The sequence below is a fragment of the Aplysia californica genome, unplaced genomic scaffold, assembly GCF_000002075.1.
Source record: "Aplysia californica isolate F4 #8 unplaced genomic scaffold, AplCal3.0 scaffold00197, whole genome shotgun sequence".
Classification (NCBI taxonomy): domain Eukaryota; kingdom Metazoa; phylum Mollusca; class Gastropoda; order Aplysiida; family Aplysiidae; genus Aplysia; species Aplysia californica.
In genome coordinates this window covers 519,274-538,071 of record NW_004797467.1, presented here as the reverse complement: position 1 = coordinate 538,071, position 18,798 = coordinate 519,274, and the positions used below count along the sequence as shown (strand labels likewise).

General features: G+C 39.1%; 1 protein-coding gene across 1 annotated transcript; it reads right to left on the bottom strand.

The window, feature by feature from the left end:
* Nucleotides 1-3,762: 3,762 nt before the first annotated feature.
* Nucleotides 3,763-18,595, bottom strand: LOC101853462 (aspartate aminotransferase, mitochondrial). The gene is made up of 11 exons (XM_005098930.3): nucleotides 18,470-18,595; nucleotides 15,345-15,501; nucleotides 14,648-14,776; nucleotides 13,743-13,802; nucleotides 13,174-13,247; nucleotides 12,447-12,534; nucleotides 11,640-11,708; nucleotides 10,833-11,019; nucleotides 9,434-9,599; nucleotides 5,909-6,059; nucleotides 3,763-5,410 (listed from the first exon to the last, which is right to left on the bottom strand). The coding sequence occupies exons 1-11, from the start codon at nucleotides 18,556-18,558 to the stop codon at nucleotides 5,288-5,290; spliced, it is 1,293 nt and encodes a 430-aa protein (XP_005098987.1). The 5' UTR covers nucleotides 18,559-18,595; the 3' UTR covers nucleotides 3,763-5,287.
* Nucleotides 18,596-18,798: the final 203 nt, after the last annotated feature.

Below are 18,798 nucleotides of genomic sequence, written 5' to 3'. Positions count from 1 at the left end.
CCCCCCCACCCCACCCTCGTGTGTGTCTGTTGGGATGCTAGATCCAACTCATCATAGGTTAGCCCTTAAAAGGCAAGCTTGAAGCAGCGTGCCTCTTAAGTGATCTAAATTTTGTTGACGGGGGTGTAAAACATTTACAGTGGCTGTAGATTATGACTCAACACTATTTTCTCCGAGTTTTATTGTCATCAGTATAGTTGAAGGAAGCTTTTTTTCCTCCTCTAGTTCTCAGTACTTGTAGTAAAATTGCTTGCTTGTATGGATTTTTGTACAAAGCCTGACCCACTTTCTATCTTATGACTGTTGAATGATTTATGAATATCTAGCATGCCACAGGAATGGATCAGTTGTGTGAGAACTGTGTTATCCTTGTCCCTGGAAAAAAGGAGTAACTGATTGTTTTATAAATCACCCTGTGCAGCGTGCAGCAGGCTCTTAGTGACTTCTTCTTGCAACATCGACAATGTGTGTAGTTCGCAAAGAGCCTTTGTCATGTGTCATGGTTTGAGAAACCCTTTCAGCTGTTGAAAAGAACAGATTCATTATTACTTTAAAGTCAATCTTAGTTAAATCTGTATTTTCAGGATTTTGAATACTTGGAAGGCTTTATACTTTATGACAAAATGGGTGCTCAGCGGTATTTGAATTTCTTCTTCTTAAATTTACTAACAGGATATTTTGTCTGTACTATTTTGATATACTTTGTCACTAAAGGTGCTGCAGCTAATGAATTTTTACCCTTTTAAAATTTTGATTTGGATCTCTTTTTCAACAATATTCGGGTTGAAAAATCATGTAATCAGCTTTTTATATGTTTCTCTCATATTGGACATAACAAACTTTGTTCTCACAAAGGCCTTCATCGAGGACACATTGGCAGGTGGGGCTTGTTGTGCTCCTTGAGTTTCTGAAAAAGAAATTCCTGTTCAAAATCACGATACATGACTTCAGCTCTAAGCTGGCAGTGTTCCGTTATGAATTTCCTAGTAGGTAGAATAATTGAAAACCACAATGGAAAAATGATCAACGTTACATTTTCAAGTGCAGAGAAATGATTATAAAGAGGTTAAAACACTATACTGGGATCATTTTTCTTTTGTAACTTTTAAGGAAAGCTCTGTTGTCTAACTTAGGCCTGAGGTTTTTTACCAGTTTTTGAGAGCAAACTATGAATGAAAGCGGTGCACATTTTAGTGGCGATAGATAGTTTGATAATTTCAGATTTGTGACTTCTTATCATTTTTCCACTGTGGACTTGAACTGTTACTTGTTTGCTGCACAAAGTTTTTAGTTAAGTGTTTTTCATTAACTTCTGTAGAATGTCATTCATTTTAGTGCTTTATTTGGGTAGGGTAGAAGTTTGTTTTAATAAAACTTTTTGCTATTCAAGGATTTTTGTACTGTGAGTGGACTTGAAGAAGCTGTTTTTGAAGAATCTTTTCTGATACTAGATGAATGAGATTTAGATATGCAATATGTGTATTTTTACGTGTATATTTGGCCTATCCAAACTCATAAGATCGTGTTATATATGTACGTTACTGCTATTTTTAAAAACCTGATTTGGGCTCACCTTTGCCATTCATCAAATCCCCAACTCAGTAGCCAGTGGAATTGAAGTTCTGCTGAGTTTATTCTCTTTACAGCTTTGCTTTCATTTTGCCATATCTGTTTGGAAGCTCTGCATTGTCATCACAAAGAAATTGTTTATTTTTAACATTGATGGTTATTTGGTGAGAAGGTAAAACTACAATTGCTTTAATCTCATCCGAGTCTTGTACATATTTCTGTATCTGCCCTTAGAGTTGAGCATCTCGCTTGTCTGAAAGTGAATTGCGTTCGGGCGAGAGAGGCAGATGTTTTCCCCTGTGTTCTGTACATGCTCCGTAATGGTATCTAAGACATGAAGGAAATACTGTTCACCACTTATATTTATTACTACTTATACAAGTAAAAAAAAATTCATTTATGGTGAATCCTTGGTGATGTCATTCTCTTTGATGTTTGTTTGTCTTACTTTGTGAAGCATTGATAACACGGACACTTCACAGTTGCATCATTTTGGCTGCTTTCCAATAACTGGTGACAAGGTGGGTGGTTGACAGGTGCTCTAATGTGGTTTGCTCCTTTCCCATCAAACACCTGTTGTCCTTATCTCTTCTTTGTATGTTAATCTCTGGTAACATCTCTGATCTTAGACACTTGTATGACCTGTATGTTGTAAGTGTAGTATAACTTATTAAAACTTTTTTTAAAAGCAGCAGCGAGGAAAAAAAGTGCCAGATCGAGGCATTTGTTTGAGAGAAGAACATTGACACAATAACAAGCATACAGTGGTGGGAAAGAGAAAGAGGGACAGTAACAAACAAGGTAGGCCCTATTGTTGGAAACCTCTAACTTTGTGAAATCAAGTTGCACCATACCAGCTGGAAAGATTCTACGGTGACTTCTCTAGCTAAGAGCAAAGTGTAGTAAATATTGAACCTTCTACTTCTTACTTTGATTGCTGGCTCTTCAGCCTGAAGTGCAACTGATTTTTATGAATGTGACCGTTTTTCCTACCCTCTTGCTTTCAGTTTCAGGCTGCCACACTTTGATTTCGAAGGAATTCTTTATAACTTTATGCTGACTATTTTCAGTTTTGGTTGAAATTAATTTTGAATTTCGCCCAGGTTGCGGCTGAGGCCTACTCTTATAGAATTTTGTATGATCGATCACCTAGAGATCTTTGATGTATGCAAACACATTGCACACAGGACATCAAGTTATTTCACTGTTATCACAGAAGGTTAAGTGTTAGAGGACCAACACATGTACGTTCCAAACTGCTGGTTCGGAATGGAAAGGCAAACCTAGCAGCAGAACCGCAGATGTGAATGAAAAACTGCTTGCGAAAAGTTAAACCGGGAGGCCGAACAGGCGGTTTAGACATGTTCGATTTTCTGGCTACAATTCAGCGCATTCCGTCGACGACAGCCTTTGTGTGATGTCTCAAGCTTAGCAGGCTTATCTTGTCACTGCCAATATCTTCAAAATGATTTACCGCACATAAAATCTGATTACATTTTTTGAAGCGAGCAACCCATTTTTAAGGCAAGATCAGAGCAGAATTTGTGTTTTTTCAATAATTTAAGAGAAAACAAAATTCTTCCCAACGAGCAGCACATAAATAGCAAGCAAATCGCCATTGTCAGTACACTTGCTGTGGTTAAACCACGCGAGAAGTGGATGACGCGCCCACTCATCAAATGGTGGTTTTGCCCTGTTTCAATGCCTGTTCAAAATGCCAGGTCGGAACGTACATGTGTAGGGCCCCTTAGATCTGCCTATCCAAAGATCACGGGCTTGGCTGAAAAACAACAGTTGAGCAAGAAAGAGCCAGGAGTCAAATGAGTCAGGAGTATTGGAGAGAGCAGCCAAGAAGAGGAGGGGGCAGAAAGTGGTGGGGGGTGGTGGTGATAAAAGCAGATGGTATCATGACACATGACTAGAGAACACGAAAAGAGATGAAAAATTTTAGAAAAATAATTTTTTTTTGCTGCAGTCAGATTTCGAACCCGGGACGTTCAGAATGAGACCATCAGAGCCACCATATTGAATCTATAATAATGATATTTGGAGATGAGAAAAGACTAGATAAAGACATATATAAAACCTACAGAAAAAGAGAAAGAAAGTAGAACCTTCCAACAGCACTCTCCAGTCACCTGCACACTGACTTCAAATTCCTTAAATGAAATACAGCAAGTTTTACACACAAAATACTGTATTTATCAGTTTATTCATGGTCAACATGATAAATGTTGCAAAAAACATCCCTCCCATCACTACTATAGGCAATTCTGTCTAGAAATGTGAACAGAGGACAACATTCAGCAGAGATGGACGTACGTCATTACAACAAGCGCATCACCAGCACTCGGGACATTGCCGATGCCACTTCTGTAAAGCAACACAAAACACAGAAACAGCTGATAATATCAGAGATCAAATTGCTATTATTCATTTTTTACATAAAAAGCCCTTCCAACACACGTCCTTCAGCTGTATAATCAAAATCAAACCCATCAGGAGTACACGAACAAACAAAATGTAGTTTTGAGTGCGTTGCACGTGCACACAAAATTTATAAAGCAATACAGCACACTAAACAAATTTCCTCCTAGTCTTCCAAAGCAAAATATGACCAGATCAAAAGCTCCAAAAGGAAGACGTTTTTTTTTTGGCTCTTATTTTGATTTGGTATTTTCACCGCTGACAACAGGCACTGTGTAGATGTAGATTGCCTCAGAATGAAATGAAAGGTAAAAGGCTTCAAAATGTGTTTGCTTAGGCCGGTATACTATACATTTTCCAGAATTAACATGTTCTTCATTACGAATGGACATATGGCATAAAAAGAACAAGGAAATAATCCAGACTGACGTAGCAATCCTAAGTACAAAAACTGAGCAGTATAAACACAAGCGCTCTAAAATTTGGTAACACTAACCTCAAAAACAAGTAACAATTTCCAATAATGGACCACTCTTACATAAAGCACTGAAATTCTCGATAATGTTTTCAACAAAGTATCACTTCAATTCCGTCCTTGTAAAACAGGCAATAAGCTGTGCCACCATGAGGACTCGGTGAGCAGAGTATTTTGAGTGATGATGTGTTTGCTGTGACTGTGAGAGACTATGGGAGACTGAGTGCACACGAGACTTCTTTCACACTGGAGCCTTGGTATCGGCAATAGTCATATCTATTCTTACCCTCACACAAAGCTACAACTTTTAAAGTCTAACTCTTAAAGAACTACAGGAATCCAGGAAAAAGGGCTCCGCAAAAAATGTAAGCACCAGCAATCGCCCTCTCTTAAGTATTGTGCACAAAAAAACCCATCAATTATGCGTGAAATAAACGACCAAAAAAAAAAAAAAAGGTTTCTAAAGAAAAAAATCAAACAAATTGAGATACATGTGCAAATATATATAAATATATCTATGACACTAAAATTAAAAGCAAGAATGAAAAAAAAAAAAGGTTTATCAGTCTACATTCATCACACAGCTCCCATTCCTCAATACTTGTTATTGTGGGGTGACAAGAAATTCCTCAACCATAAGACAAGAACAAATAAATCTCAAATTTTCTTCAGAAAGTCAACAAGAACAAGAAGTTTCATCCACACGTTCGGAGAGGAGCAACAATATCACAGAAATCGTTTCTGCAAAGATCCAGGGCTGGAGTGTATTGTGCCCATGCTGCGTTGCGCTGCGCGCTTGTGTGTCTGGCGACCATCCTACTTGGTCACTTGGTGGATGGCGTTGGCCAGGTAGTCCACGTTGTTGGAGGAAAGACCGGCGACAGAGATACGACCGTCTTTCGTGAGGTACACAGAGAATTCACTGGTAAGACGTTCCACCTGGGACAAACAAACAAACAAAAAATTGAAGGCCGTCGGAAAGTTATTGACTAAAATGAGTTATGATGTCTTCTGGTGTCGTCTGGGCATCAAGTACCCAACAACAAAAAACACTGCAGTCGCTAAATATATATATATACAATGGAGTTACCTTATTAAACCAAAATTCCTGCTGGTTGGCGGGTGCTCTGTGTAGTTTGCTCCTTCTTTCCTATCGAACATCTGTCGTCCTTATCTCTCCTCCCTCTTTTGTATTTGTTTCTTGTGACACCTCTAATATTTGGCTCTTGTATGACCTGATAGTGTTGTTAGTGCTACAAAATGCTTACTAAAAATTAAAAACCAAGCTCTGTGGGACTGCCGGATTTTCTGATTTTCATTGGTACAGCCAGGTTTTCAACTTAGTGAGGCTGCTCACATAAAATTCTTAAAAATCAGAGAACTGAGAAAAACTTGCGGCACACTGACCCTACACTAGTAGCAGATGTCCTAACTGACCTGATCAGGCTTGAGTCCAGTGAAGCAGAACATGCCGATCTGGTCTGTGATGTGTTGCCAGTTGTGACTGGAGCCTTCCCGCTTGAGACCATCCCGCAGTCGTGCACGCATGTCGATGATGCGGTCGGCCATGCCCTTCACCTCCGTCAACCTGATAGGACAGAAAGAACAACACATTCACTTTTCCTACACAACTCTCAGACAGGGGGAAAAAAACGTTCAGAGGGACAGTTGCAGTAACAGCTTAGCAAGGTTGAAGCAGCCTGCCTCATATCTCATCTAATTTCAGTCAAAAAGGGGCAGAAAACGTTTGAGGAGTCCACAGGAAATACAGGGATGGTCACAAACTGAAAATCGCGAGGGAATCAATTTTGAACACTTGCTGACTCACCACGGCTGTTCAGTTCTACTATCCTTGCGGAGCACTTAGTTTAACCCGTCCGCTGACCTCACGGGGTCATAAATCCCACCTGACAGCCGGACCACGCATCGCTCCCTGGGCGATAGCGCTGTTAGCCGATTTTGGTTAGAAAGCCTGTAATTTTCACTTGATTTAGACCCCTGTAAATGTCCTCTCTTATCAATCACTATGGGTGTGTGAGGTATCAAATGAAAGCTCAGATTCTCCCCAATAACACGCATCCTTTAGTTTGGTTCTAGTTCTAATCATGTACACACACTGCCTCTGTACTTAACCCTACCTTGTAGTGCAAGTATTTCTCGGATTGCTACAAAGATCAGGATTTTTTTTCCATTCGTGAACCTTAGATTGTAACCAGTTTTTTATCTGCTGTATTAAGAGTCAGTAAGGGGGTTATTTGTGCAAAAAGTGTTTTGATTGGTTTAAAAAACTTTAGCAGGACGGCGAGTTTTGTCACTTTACCCCGTAATATTTTCCCGGCCGCCGCGCTGCCCGTGCGGTATTCACCCGAGGTCCCGCTTTCACTTTCGCAGATTCTCTGTCGACACTTGTTACGAGAGTTTGCTACCAGAGTGAAAATGGAACACACGCGGAAACTACACCTTGAGTGTTTTAAAAATTGTGTAGAACGTGCGAGGACAAAAGTCAAAAGGTTAAGAAGGCTGACTAGAGCAAATATTTTAGTGTAAATTTTAAGAATGACGTACTCGATTCTCGTTCTCTATCATGTGAACGTGGACTGGGATAGTGCAGACACACATCCTGCACACTGTGCAACAAATGTGTAGGTCTACAGCGCATATACACCTTAAAAATTTGAGAAGCAACCCTAGCTGCTGCACTAAAAAGTATTGAAGAAAGTTTACACATCTGGACACCTTTCGATCAAAATAAAACTGTAGATGCTTCCCCTGTGTGTTCCATTTGCCCACTTCAAAATAAAGGCTGTATTAGAAAAGAACATCAAACACCATCTTGCCCTAAAAACCCACCAGAGCCTCCATCTGTTGAAACACTGACCTATGTAATTGCAGCAGACAAACCATCACATGAAAGTACTCAACAGACATCCATAGTAGATCAATCATCACTAGAAATATAACCAGTGAATTCCCCACACAGAGATCTAACCCTTGAAACACTAGCCGCGACAAAATCCAAACGTACAAAGAAAGAGTTCAAAGACAGTGCAACATCTCCTTTCACACAGTTTAAAGACACATCACTAGAGCATGCACTTCAGAGACCTATAACACAACCATTGTCTCATTTAGAAGAAACACTCGCTACATAAATGACACGCAGAAAACGTTACTCCCCGGCAGAGAAAAGGAAGGTACAGTTGATATGGATTTGGCCTAGATTTAGGTTCAATGAACGAGGAGGGTGGCGAACTTGTTCACTTCAGCATATCAAAACTGCAGAAGAGGACAGTGGGAACTAAGTGAAAAGGGAAGCAGTTGAAAGTTGTTACTGAAGGGAAAGAAGAGGAAGACAACTAGCTTTAGAACTTAAAGACACTTTTGCATTTATTGTTCTGAGTATTCATTATATTTGTGTTTGTGAAAGTGAAAGCAGCTCTAGCTGTGAGAAGACAATGAGGAAACTCCTGTTTCATGAATTGGATAGCAGTGAACCTTCTACAAGTTAACTATTTCTGCTTGAACTGTGAGGAGACAACGAAAAATCCCTCGTTTCATGAGCTCGACAGTAGTAAATCTTCTACAATTTCACCAATCGAACCAAAAGTAAGTGTTTCTCAAAGCTTATCATGTCACTGTTGTATACCACTGATTGTTTTATAGATCAGGGGTTCACATTTTAAAATATCGTAATTTTAAAAAGTAGACCCAGGTAAAAATTTCCCTCAAAGTTGCTCTCAATTGCTCCATGTTTTAAAGGGTGCCCAGCTATGAATATCAATAAAAAGTTATTTGCTGTAAAGCTCAAGAATGCCTCTATCTGTTGATAGTATTTTGACTTTGATTTGTCTGTGGGCAAAGAATCGATGACGATATGAAACTTTATGAAAATTGTTAAGTCACAACAAAAGTCCACTCGTAGAGCAAAGGTCAAAGTGACCTCCATGACCACCCGGGCGCGGCATGGCTGAACGGGTCAATTCCTCAGGTAACTAAGTGCTCCGCTCGGGAACAGCCGTGTCACAGCTGTATATCTGTTCAAGTATTGGTCGATTATTGTTGTTAGATTGTCTGAAGGCAAAATTTAATTATTCTACCATGATTTCTTCATATAAAGACTTATTGAACCCCCCTCGCATAATCAATCATCCTGGACCTAGCAAAGCGACACAAATTTACTGATCCCATTTCTTCCTGCAAAAATTTTTAAAGTAAAATACTTTTATAGAAACAACAGACCATAAAAGAAGATAGAATGGTCAGGGTGTCTTGGAGGTACGATACATTTTAAGACGGTATCTTCCAGAGGATACACAATTGTGCAGTCAGCCCCAACACTTTGTGATTGTGCAGGGTGTGGCAGGGAATCATTTACATTTACATTTAGATCTAAGAAAAGCTAAACTACGCACAATGGACAAGGACTCACTAGCTTTACTACATGGCCGTCCAGAGGCAGAGTGAAAAAAATGTACTTTTCATGATTTTGGGAAAAAAGGCCAAAAAAAACCCCTCTTAACGCATATTATTGAGATCAGTCATTTATGTAGCTTTACCCCTCCTATTTCAGAAGTATATATGTCGTCCTGCCTTTGACAAAAGGCAGGATGTGTGCCACACTGCTGTAACAAACCGATAAAACCGGAAAAATTTAATTTAGTCCAAAAGAGTCGCTCTGTCTTGGGACATCAGTATATTCTATACTAATCCATCCTCCTTTACATAAAAGCCATCAGCCTCATAAGGCCCTTTTTGTGTGCACACAAACCAGGTTTAATTATGACGACCAACTGACCTAAAATTGATTTAATTTTTAAAAGAACACAACAACAAAATGGCACGATCAAAAGAGTACATAATGTCAAACTTAAGAAAAAATTAAGGATTAAGTAGACTTCAGCCAAAAAAAGTTGAACTTTGAATATTCTAAAAACAACTTTGAGAGTGGATGTAATAACCTACCACTGTGCATTCAGTGCTGGTGTGTTGAGAATCTTGGCAGCCACTCGGGCTCCATGGATAGGGGGGTTGGAGTACAGGGGTCGGATGATGATCTTCACCTGGGACATGACGCGAGCAGCCTCCTCCGGAGAGGAGCACACGATGGTGAAAGCTCCGACACGCTCACCTGAGAACAAAACCATAACGAGTTAACGAGGGAGCAAATAAAAAGAATGAAGGTTTGACCGAATAGTAAAGGTAATTCCGCTTAGATGGGAGAGAGATAGTTATAGTAAGAGTTTTCAACATAATAAGGTGCCAAATAATAGAGGTGTTACAAGAATGTAACAAACACAAAAAAGCAGGAGGGAAGATAAGGATGATAGATGGTTTTTTTAGTTTTAGTAAGAGTTATACGGCACTTGCAACATAATAAAGTCATATAAGTATAAGTGCCGAAGATTAGAGGTGTTACAAGAGAGTAATAAACACAAAAAAGAAGGAGGGGAGATAAGGACGACAGATGTTAGATAGGAAAGAAAGAGCAAACCACACCAGAGCACCTGCCAACCACCCACAATGGGGGAGAGACACAATGGCATACTAGATACAATGACACAAAGACATACTAATTATTCATAGAAGCGGCAGACACATATGTCACATCGGCAGCAGACCAAACACAATGCTGCAGCACACTTCAAACCATCACACATACATAATTAGAAACACAATTTGCATGTTTCATTGTATGCATGCTGTTGCTTGCTTTTTAAAGTTTCAGATATATAGAAAACAGAATTGAAAAACAGTTCAAGTTTTTAAAAATGCCCTACAACAGCACATCTGCAAATGTCGAATTACCAGAATGTAAATTCTAAACGAGTTAACACCCATTTGGTGGTTTTCATTTAAAAAAGCATGCAGACACTAATGACTACTTAGCTGTCCCCATGGTTTAATGCACCCCGCATAGTTTAGCAAAATTTGATTACTTTTTGCATAATTTCTGATTATTTTCCATTATCATTCTTTGTTAAAATTAACATAATCGCATAATTTCTCGTTTTTGGGCTCAGTTTGCATAATTTCAGAATTTTTCTTGCATAAAACGACAGGGTCAGACATAGAGGTGGGAAAGAGCAAGACAAAACTGGCTAAATAAGCAATGGATATTTTAAAACGCAAGGCCGAGGCAATGGAGAATTAAAATTTTCTTTTCAATTGTCCGGCTGCATAACCAAACGTGGCTCTTATTCCAAAGATTTGGGAGTGGGAAGAAATAGACACCCTTCTATAACAATTTTTAAAAATTTGATCAAGAGCAAATTCTTCCTATGTTAAAAATTAAACAACTCTTCCACTCTCTATACACTGCAAGCCCAATACAACTATAAAAGCCCCTTCCTTTTCAACGTACCATAGAGACCCATGTTCTTGGAGAAAGACTGTGACAGGGCAATCTGGTGACCATCTTCGACAAACTTGCGCACGGCAAAGGCGTCTTTGTTGGTGTCTCCGCTAGCAAAGCCCTGATAGGCCATGTCGAAGAAGGGGAAAAGTCGCCTCTGTTTGATCACCTGACTCAACTCTTTCCACTGCTCTGGCTGCAGAAGGGAAATCAACATAAGGAGAAATGTTTTTTTATTCATGAAATTGATGAGATAAGATGAATAAGATATATGTGTTACGACATGGTGGAATCGGGCGCTCGTCAATTTTTGGGCATGTGGAGTTATTGGTATCATCTGAAAGCTGATTTATTTGCCTTGCTTTAAATGAAATAAATATCTATTTCTCTTGAATATAACTCAAGATATTTGCGATTGAAGGAAGTGATGTAGCCTAGATCACGGATCAATAACAACAACTCTCTTTATAGATCAAATTCTCTGAAAAACACGCATGTTGTTACTTAATGAAGGAAAATCAAAGATGGACCCCTGTCTGTATTGAATGGGTAATATGTACTAGGTATAATCAAAAGAAATTTAATTGCTTCATAAGCAGCATCAACGTCATATCCTAAACATACAGAGTGCCTGCAGTCGGTGACTAAATAGAGCGCTCAGAGCTTATGCTTTTAATTGGGGTAGAGCACAATAAAAACTTCATTTATTATTATTAGAGAACAGAAGAATGCCAGTGAGAGAAGCATCCAGCTTCTGAATCACCAGTCAAAGACGAGTTTGATGAGCAACAAGTACACAAATAAACACAGGCGTACCCTGGGATCTACACCGGTGGGGTTGTGGGCACAGGCATGGAGGACAATGATATCTCCCTCTGGGATTTTCTGAGAAAGATAAAATTCAAGCATACATAAATCTAGTCTGGATACACAAATGAATCAAATATGTGTCGACCGATTTCTGAATACAAATCAAAACATCAATTTTCAAACAAAAAAACAACAATTTCGTCTTTCAGTAAGTACTTCCTGATTATATTACCTTGAAATTTTTAATATCTTTTCTACTGAAAATAAATCCTTTTCCTTTCACAACAAGTGAAAAGATTTTCACAATGTGGATTAAAAATTTCACCATTACAGAATGGTACATAAGGGTTCAAAATCATATGTAAGTTTTCATCGTACAACTATAAGCAAACATGATATTCCACCCATCATTGTCAGTGGCGTCGGTGGCCTAGTGGTTAAGCTACCGGATTCATAATCGTACGGTTGCGGGGTCGGGGGTTTGAGCCGTGGGCCAGACGTTGTGTCCTTGGGAAAGGCGCTTCACACGAATTTTCCTCACTTCGCCCCGGTGGAAATGGGTACCCAGCCATAGACAGCGAAAGATCTTGTCAGAATGTTAGTGTTTTAGCGCCTATAAATGGCTGCTTGCACTGTATGCTTCCCAGGAAGTTGAGTTTGTTTCACAATGCTCTCAGGTCTGCTTGGGTAATAGTATAGATTGTGAAGCGCATAGAGCTTGCTGTTGAGCAGGGATTTGCGCTATACAAATGCTATCTATTATTATTATCTAAACAAAAGGCAGCTTTACTGAACCAAAGGAATCAAACGTACACTGATGTCCTCCAGGGCTCCCTGGAAGTCGAATCCGCAAGTGCTGGGATCGTAGTAACGGTAGGAGGACACATTCAGACCTGCATGCCTGAAGACAGATTGATGCAGACACATTAAGAACTGAGGTAAGCAATGAAACGATTCAAAAGCAAAAGCTGGTTGTGATGGGATAACTTTGGGGCAGACATTAGAGATTCAAGTCCCTGCTAGAATTTGGATCTACACACACATCTTTAACTCATAGATGAAATGCATTAAAGTAAAGATCTGAAACATGCAGGTGAGGTGACAATGATCAGAGTAGTGAATCCTGTACCTTTCCAGGACATTTTAACATATTTTGGTCAGTGTTTTACAATACATCAATCCAAGACAGAAACAATATTAAACAATACTGTAGGATTGCTCTGGCATTCCATTAAAACGAACTGGTTTTTTTGTCCATTAAAAATTATATTTTATATGACATAATCATATTTCCCTTCCACATCGTTTTTATGAAACATTAAAATTGATACAAGACACTACAGTTATCAGACATTAAAACATCTTTAAGGAAATAACATATCAAATGCTCAGTGTGAGACTCCGTCATACGTCACTTTTCAAAATGATTCAAGGCAGAGCTTTACACAAAGCAGTCAATATACTTGACTCATTTCAAACATGCTATAAACTTATGAAAATCACTCCATTAGACAATATACTCTGCAGTTTCAATACATACTTGAAGATTGGGGTGTGGTTACCCCATGAGGGAGTGGGGAGCCAAAAGGTCTTGCTCTGAGAGTACCATTTGTTCTGAGGATTTTTAAAAAATCCTAGTTCAGAGACATAATACAGGTTAACTAAGAAAAATTAAGAAACCTGAAGACAGAGACATCCACATAATATGTGTGACCACAAATGTACAAACACGGTCTGATAATATAATACAATAAATATAAATGCTGCTTAATTTACAAAATGATCAAGAACAAAAACATTCAATAGCAATGAACATGCAAATTGATGGGGCTAACTTTGTAAAAATATTTATCGACCAAGGATCTACAAAGTGTTATAAACAGACACACTGCCAAATACTTAAGTCCATGATGACTACTCAAATTTATAGAACACCCAGCAGCCTGATGATAGCACATCCCTTTAGACTCTATGAAAGCTTAAATTTCTCCCTGCTACCCGATAACCGAGCTTTCTAAATCAAATTTCAAGAAAGTAAATGACCATACATTCACAACAAAGCTCCAAACAATCAATTACAACACTGTTCATTGATGAAATAAGACTTACGAAAAAGTTTGCCCCAATACGAAGAGCACCAGTTCCAGAGATAGCTTGTGTGGTGACATTCTGAAACAGATCAACAACAGAGTAGCTGATTGACTAAGTCACATGATCAACCCCGTATGAAGACAATCTGAAGAAGAGCAACAACAGAGTATCTGACTAGGTCATGCTACCAACAACAGTATGTGCATTCTTATCTCTTATAACAATTGTATTTCACACTTCACAAAACATGACATTGGTAAGTTCACTTTGACCTAAAATGTGGATGAGTAAAATTTTAACAAAAGTTCACATTTCCCATTTGAAAATTTTAGCAAACAGAACTGGCAGTATTTCAGTTAGTCCAAGCCAAGGTAACTGATTATAACCATACCTAAGCAATAATCTTTCATTATATACTATTAATATATATCAATGAATGATACTTCTCTTCAAACATAATCAAAAGTTTTTAGAATTTCATTGATGTCAATGAGCCATAACATAATCAGTTACAATACCAAGTGGATTTCTGCCACTAAAAGGGGACACAAATTCACAAAAAATAACAAAGCTAATCATAGCACAGCACATAATTATTGCTCATGCCTTAGCACATCCAGGGCAAGACTCTTGAATGTGTGGGACTCAAACTTCCCCAACACAGGAAGGCAAAAAGTCATCAATGTAAATCTTATCATTACTGACATAATGTAAAACTTAAAACAAAACCATATTTCAACACTCAAAAAGCAACAAAAAGTACCCCTTAAAAATATATATGACACAAAAATAAAATAGACGCTAAAATATCTTTCAGTCTTGAGTCTTGATAAATTAGCTAATCATTCCCACAACTTTTACTTTCAATTTTCTCTCAAATTCATGAGCTATAGATGCCAGGAACACATCTGTGAGATCTTTACCAGTCCGTCTTTGACGGCAGAGCTGTCCTCCCCGAGGGCAAGCTTGATGGCTGAATTGAAGAAATCGGGGACACCAGTAATTCCAGCATACTCCTTGTCCAGTCCCGAGTCGATGACTTCCAACTCAGCCTGAGAAAGTAAAAGAGCTATGCTTTAAAATTTTGGGTGTTCCATTTACACAACGAACAAGTGCACATTCAAAAAAAACTCCAATCTTGTTTAAATATATATCTTCTTCAGACATTCATCTTGCATGTCAGACAGATGAAAACTCCTTTACAAACTTCTTATCGGTTACTGAATAGTAAAATGTCTTTATTATCTCACCAAACAAACAAAACTGCTGTAGTCTAGGCATCTTATCACACAGTGTAAACATATGTCCGTCCCCTGTTTTCATTTGCCTCACCAAAGGCAACAAACCATGTATCATCATACTTCTAAGATTAACCTTTATACTATGTACTTGGCATGCAGGGTATGTTTCTTAACTTCCTATATTCCTTGAAAGCTTCCAGGACACACACACTCAGTTTGCAAAAACACACAATAGTATTACAGATGGCTTTGGTCCAATGTGTACATTATTCCAACATACAGCTGTGTCTTCAAAGTCTTTACCTTCATCTCACTAAAAATGAAAACGTATGAACAACCTCCCCAAGGTCTCTACAGCATACTTTCTCCTTTCACTTACCTGCTTCACAGAGGGCAAGACGTATGGTTTCCCGGCATCGTCTCTGTAGGCCCCAACACCCAAGTTCATCTTCTTGGGGTTTGTGTCCCTCTTGAAGGCCTCCGTGACGCCCAAGATGGCATCTGGTGGTCCCATCTCCACATTGCTCCATACTCCACTGTGGCGATTTATATCGAAGACTACCATTAGGACACAAGTTTTTGTATTTTTATATGGTTAACAAAAATTGATTATTCTACCAAGGTACAACTCTTGTCACTTGTAATGTATTGACATTCTTAGAACAGTAAGGGTTTTACTAATGGGATAAAACTATTTTAAAAGGCTTAAAATATTACATGATGATGTTGCCACAAGATGATAAGTCCGGGAGCATGTATACCAGGCGTTATAATACAAAAAAAGGGAAAAAGGGGGCACACAGTGGAAGGTTCCTTGAGCATCTAGAATGTCAAATATAATGTTAGTCTAAACACCAGAAAGCTATTATACTCAGATACTGTACATGTCTTTTTCTTCTAAGATGACTAGATCTACTATGCTTTCATTTTCCTACAATCCTAATTGCAGTGCTCCCCTTTTCAGACTTACTTAAGAGGTTCCTTCACCCTTTGGTTTTCATCTTAAGGGGTATTTAAACCCTTGTTTTAGAAACTTAAAGAGTAAAAGTCAATTATCTCCTAATTCTATAGTAAGAATTTTTGCATGTTAACATTTAACTTACACGCATATTCACACAGAGTGACCATTACTATGATTGAATGCTAACGATTTTTAATTAACTTAAGGTTTCATTGTAACAGCAAGAAATAAATGAGTAATATTGACTACAACTAGAGTTGTGTCCATTTGGAGGGTGGAAGGGTGGTGGCGGTTGAGCCAATCAAAAATAAATAAAGTTGACTAACCAAAACGGGTCAATTCTGACTGCAATGCACAAAGAAAATCAGACCAGCCAATCTATGAAATCTTAAAGTCAGAATCACCCCCCAGGGCGGTGCCACTGACTGAAGTGTCTTTAAGCCATTCCCGGGGGGGGGGGGGGGGGGGAATCAGGAATTGGTTTTAAAAAATTGGGATCAACGACAAATCACCAAGGTCACTGCCATACTGACTTAAAAAATTTCCAGGGATGTGTGTGCCCATGCGTGTGTGTGTGTGTGAGTGAGTGAGTGAGTGAGTGTGCGTACGCATGCCTGTGTGTGTTTTACCATTATTTGTTTAAATCCTGAAGTACAACGTCAAGCTCTCCTAGTTTGAGTGTTTTATACGCGCCCCCCTCCCCCCGGATGATAAGTTCCGAAAGATGCTTCAACTAGTGTGCATGAACTCAACGGACGGTCCCCGACACACGCGGAACTCACTTAGGTGGGAGTCATGTCACGAGGTGCGATCGCGCGATTGAAAGAGTTTTACTGAAGGGTCTTGATGACGGGCCCGACTAACCAGAACTCGGACAAAGCTTGTTTTGAAAGTAATAGCAGAACTACGAATAATATAAATTATTTGTGTGTCGCAATTTACACTAAACAGCTATCAGCCAGGCCATCATTGGAGAATTCTGAGTTGAAACAAAAATAAAAAGGAAAATGATTTAGGGTCTAGGTTTTGAGGAAGTCCGAAGTCGGAATGCCAAACCAATACTACTTCCATTATACATGTTCTTAAAACAACACGGGCGTGCAAAGATCCAACACAACTACTAAATTCGGCATCGACATTTAGGAAAATAGTGTTTCGAGTTTCTGCTGACAAAAAGTTAAATGAGTGCTTCCCACGACAGAAAAGAAGGCAGAGTAAGATTTTACAAAAATCCGGCACAACAGACGGAAAAAAAATAATCAGGATACACGCGATCAAAATTGGGAAAATCGAGATGCTTGAAATTTAGGGCAAAAAATCTGGATAATTACTGGATACCCCGATTACATCGGGATGAGTGGCAGTTGTGGAAAATAAACTAATTCATTATTCTTCAGAGCCATCCCAGTCGTTCGATGGTGAACAATTCATGTTTACTAGATTAGATCTAGTGTGTTAAGAAGGATGGTGATCTCACGGCAAGGGTAAACTCAAGGCACGACACCGGCAAATACTGTATAAAGCGAGCGACCAGAATGTGGGCGGAGCTTCTGTGCTCAAGCAAGCCGGTGTCGCCGGGAACTGTGCGCAGATGATAAGTAAATTCTAGGTCAACTGCTTCTGACACAGAGTCACAGACAAAAAGTGACTGCGCTGTATGTGTGTGGGTGTGTTGTTAAATCATTGACTCGGCTTCGGGGTAGAGAAGGTGGAAAATCATGAAAATGATGATTGCCAGACGCACACCACCTAGGTTTTTAACGGTATGCAAACCCCCGAAACGAAATTTTAAAGAGTAAAGCTCACTCACCACCAAAACTTAAAGGGGGTAATTTGCAGGTTTAATGCGTAATATATGCACATTTGTGCGTAAAGGGGAGCCCTGTAATTGTGTGCGGCTGAGAAAATCTCTCTAAGCACATTAAAACGTAAACAAACTTGTAACCCTCGCATGCAAAACATTTAGGACCAAACTATCAAGCATTTTCAGAGAGAACGAAAAATCATTGCAAGGCAGATAGCACGTGACTATTAATTTGATCCCCCTTTTCCAACAAGGCAAGGTCATTGACAGATCATTATAATTTACTCAGAAATTTAAAAAGAAAATTATCAAAATAATCCTGATCATGTAACATCAGCCCGAGAAATAGACATAACAGTATAACTGAAATAAGTGTGAACAATAACAACCTCTCCAGTTTTTAATGAACTATTAAAGTGCTGCAATTCAATAATAATGGCAGTGAAGTAATGCTTTCATATTTCTTTTGATTTAATTCCCCCCCCCCCCAAAAAAAAAGTATCAAAATAAAAAGAGTGTACAGATTGTGGCACTTAATCCAAACCCAACTGTCTAAATCTATAGATTACAGCAATGATCTTTGTATCAAGGACATGGTCGAGCGAAGTCTGCCAGACTTCAGAGGTTGACTCAGGTTGCCGGTGCGTGATCATAAAACATGGAAAGTAGAGTTCAAATGACAAAATAAAGATACTTCAGACTTAACCATACACATACAAGGAACTATCACTTTACTTACCTATTCCTGCTCTGCAGCATAGAGCAAGGAACTGCATTATTGAAGAGTCGAAAGACGCAGGTAGACTTTCTCAGTGCAGGAGCAGCCATCTTGGATATGAGTTCAAGGACAAAAGGTAATGGTAAGGTCAGGCTCGACCAAGGCATGGCATGACCTGACCCCTGATAACTGGCAACCTCGCTCTATTAATAGCACTGGCGTTTCTTCGCATGCTTGCGCCGTGCATGTTACCCAATCCGGTGTTTCCCTAAGTTTTCCAACTAGGCCCACGACCCTGAACTAGGGCCTACCTTCTTAGTTGTCAACTCGTGTAAGATAAATAACTGTAA

Bases quoted from the DNA above. Each gene is read 5' to 3' on its own strand.
- LOC101853462 (XM_005098930.3), bottom strand. From the start codon at position 18,558: ATGGCTGCTCCTGCACTGAGAAAGTCTACCTGCGTCTTTCGACTCTTC. The intron at 13,248-13,742 runs GTAAGTCTTATT...AAAAATCCTCAG, and splicing joins GTATTGGGGCAAACTTTTTC to AACAAATGGTACTCTCAGAG. The intron at 6,060-9,433 runs GTAGGTTATTAC...CTGTCCTATCAG, and splicing joins CCAGCACTGAATGCACAGTG to GTTGACGGAGGTGAAGGGCA.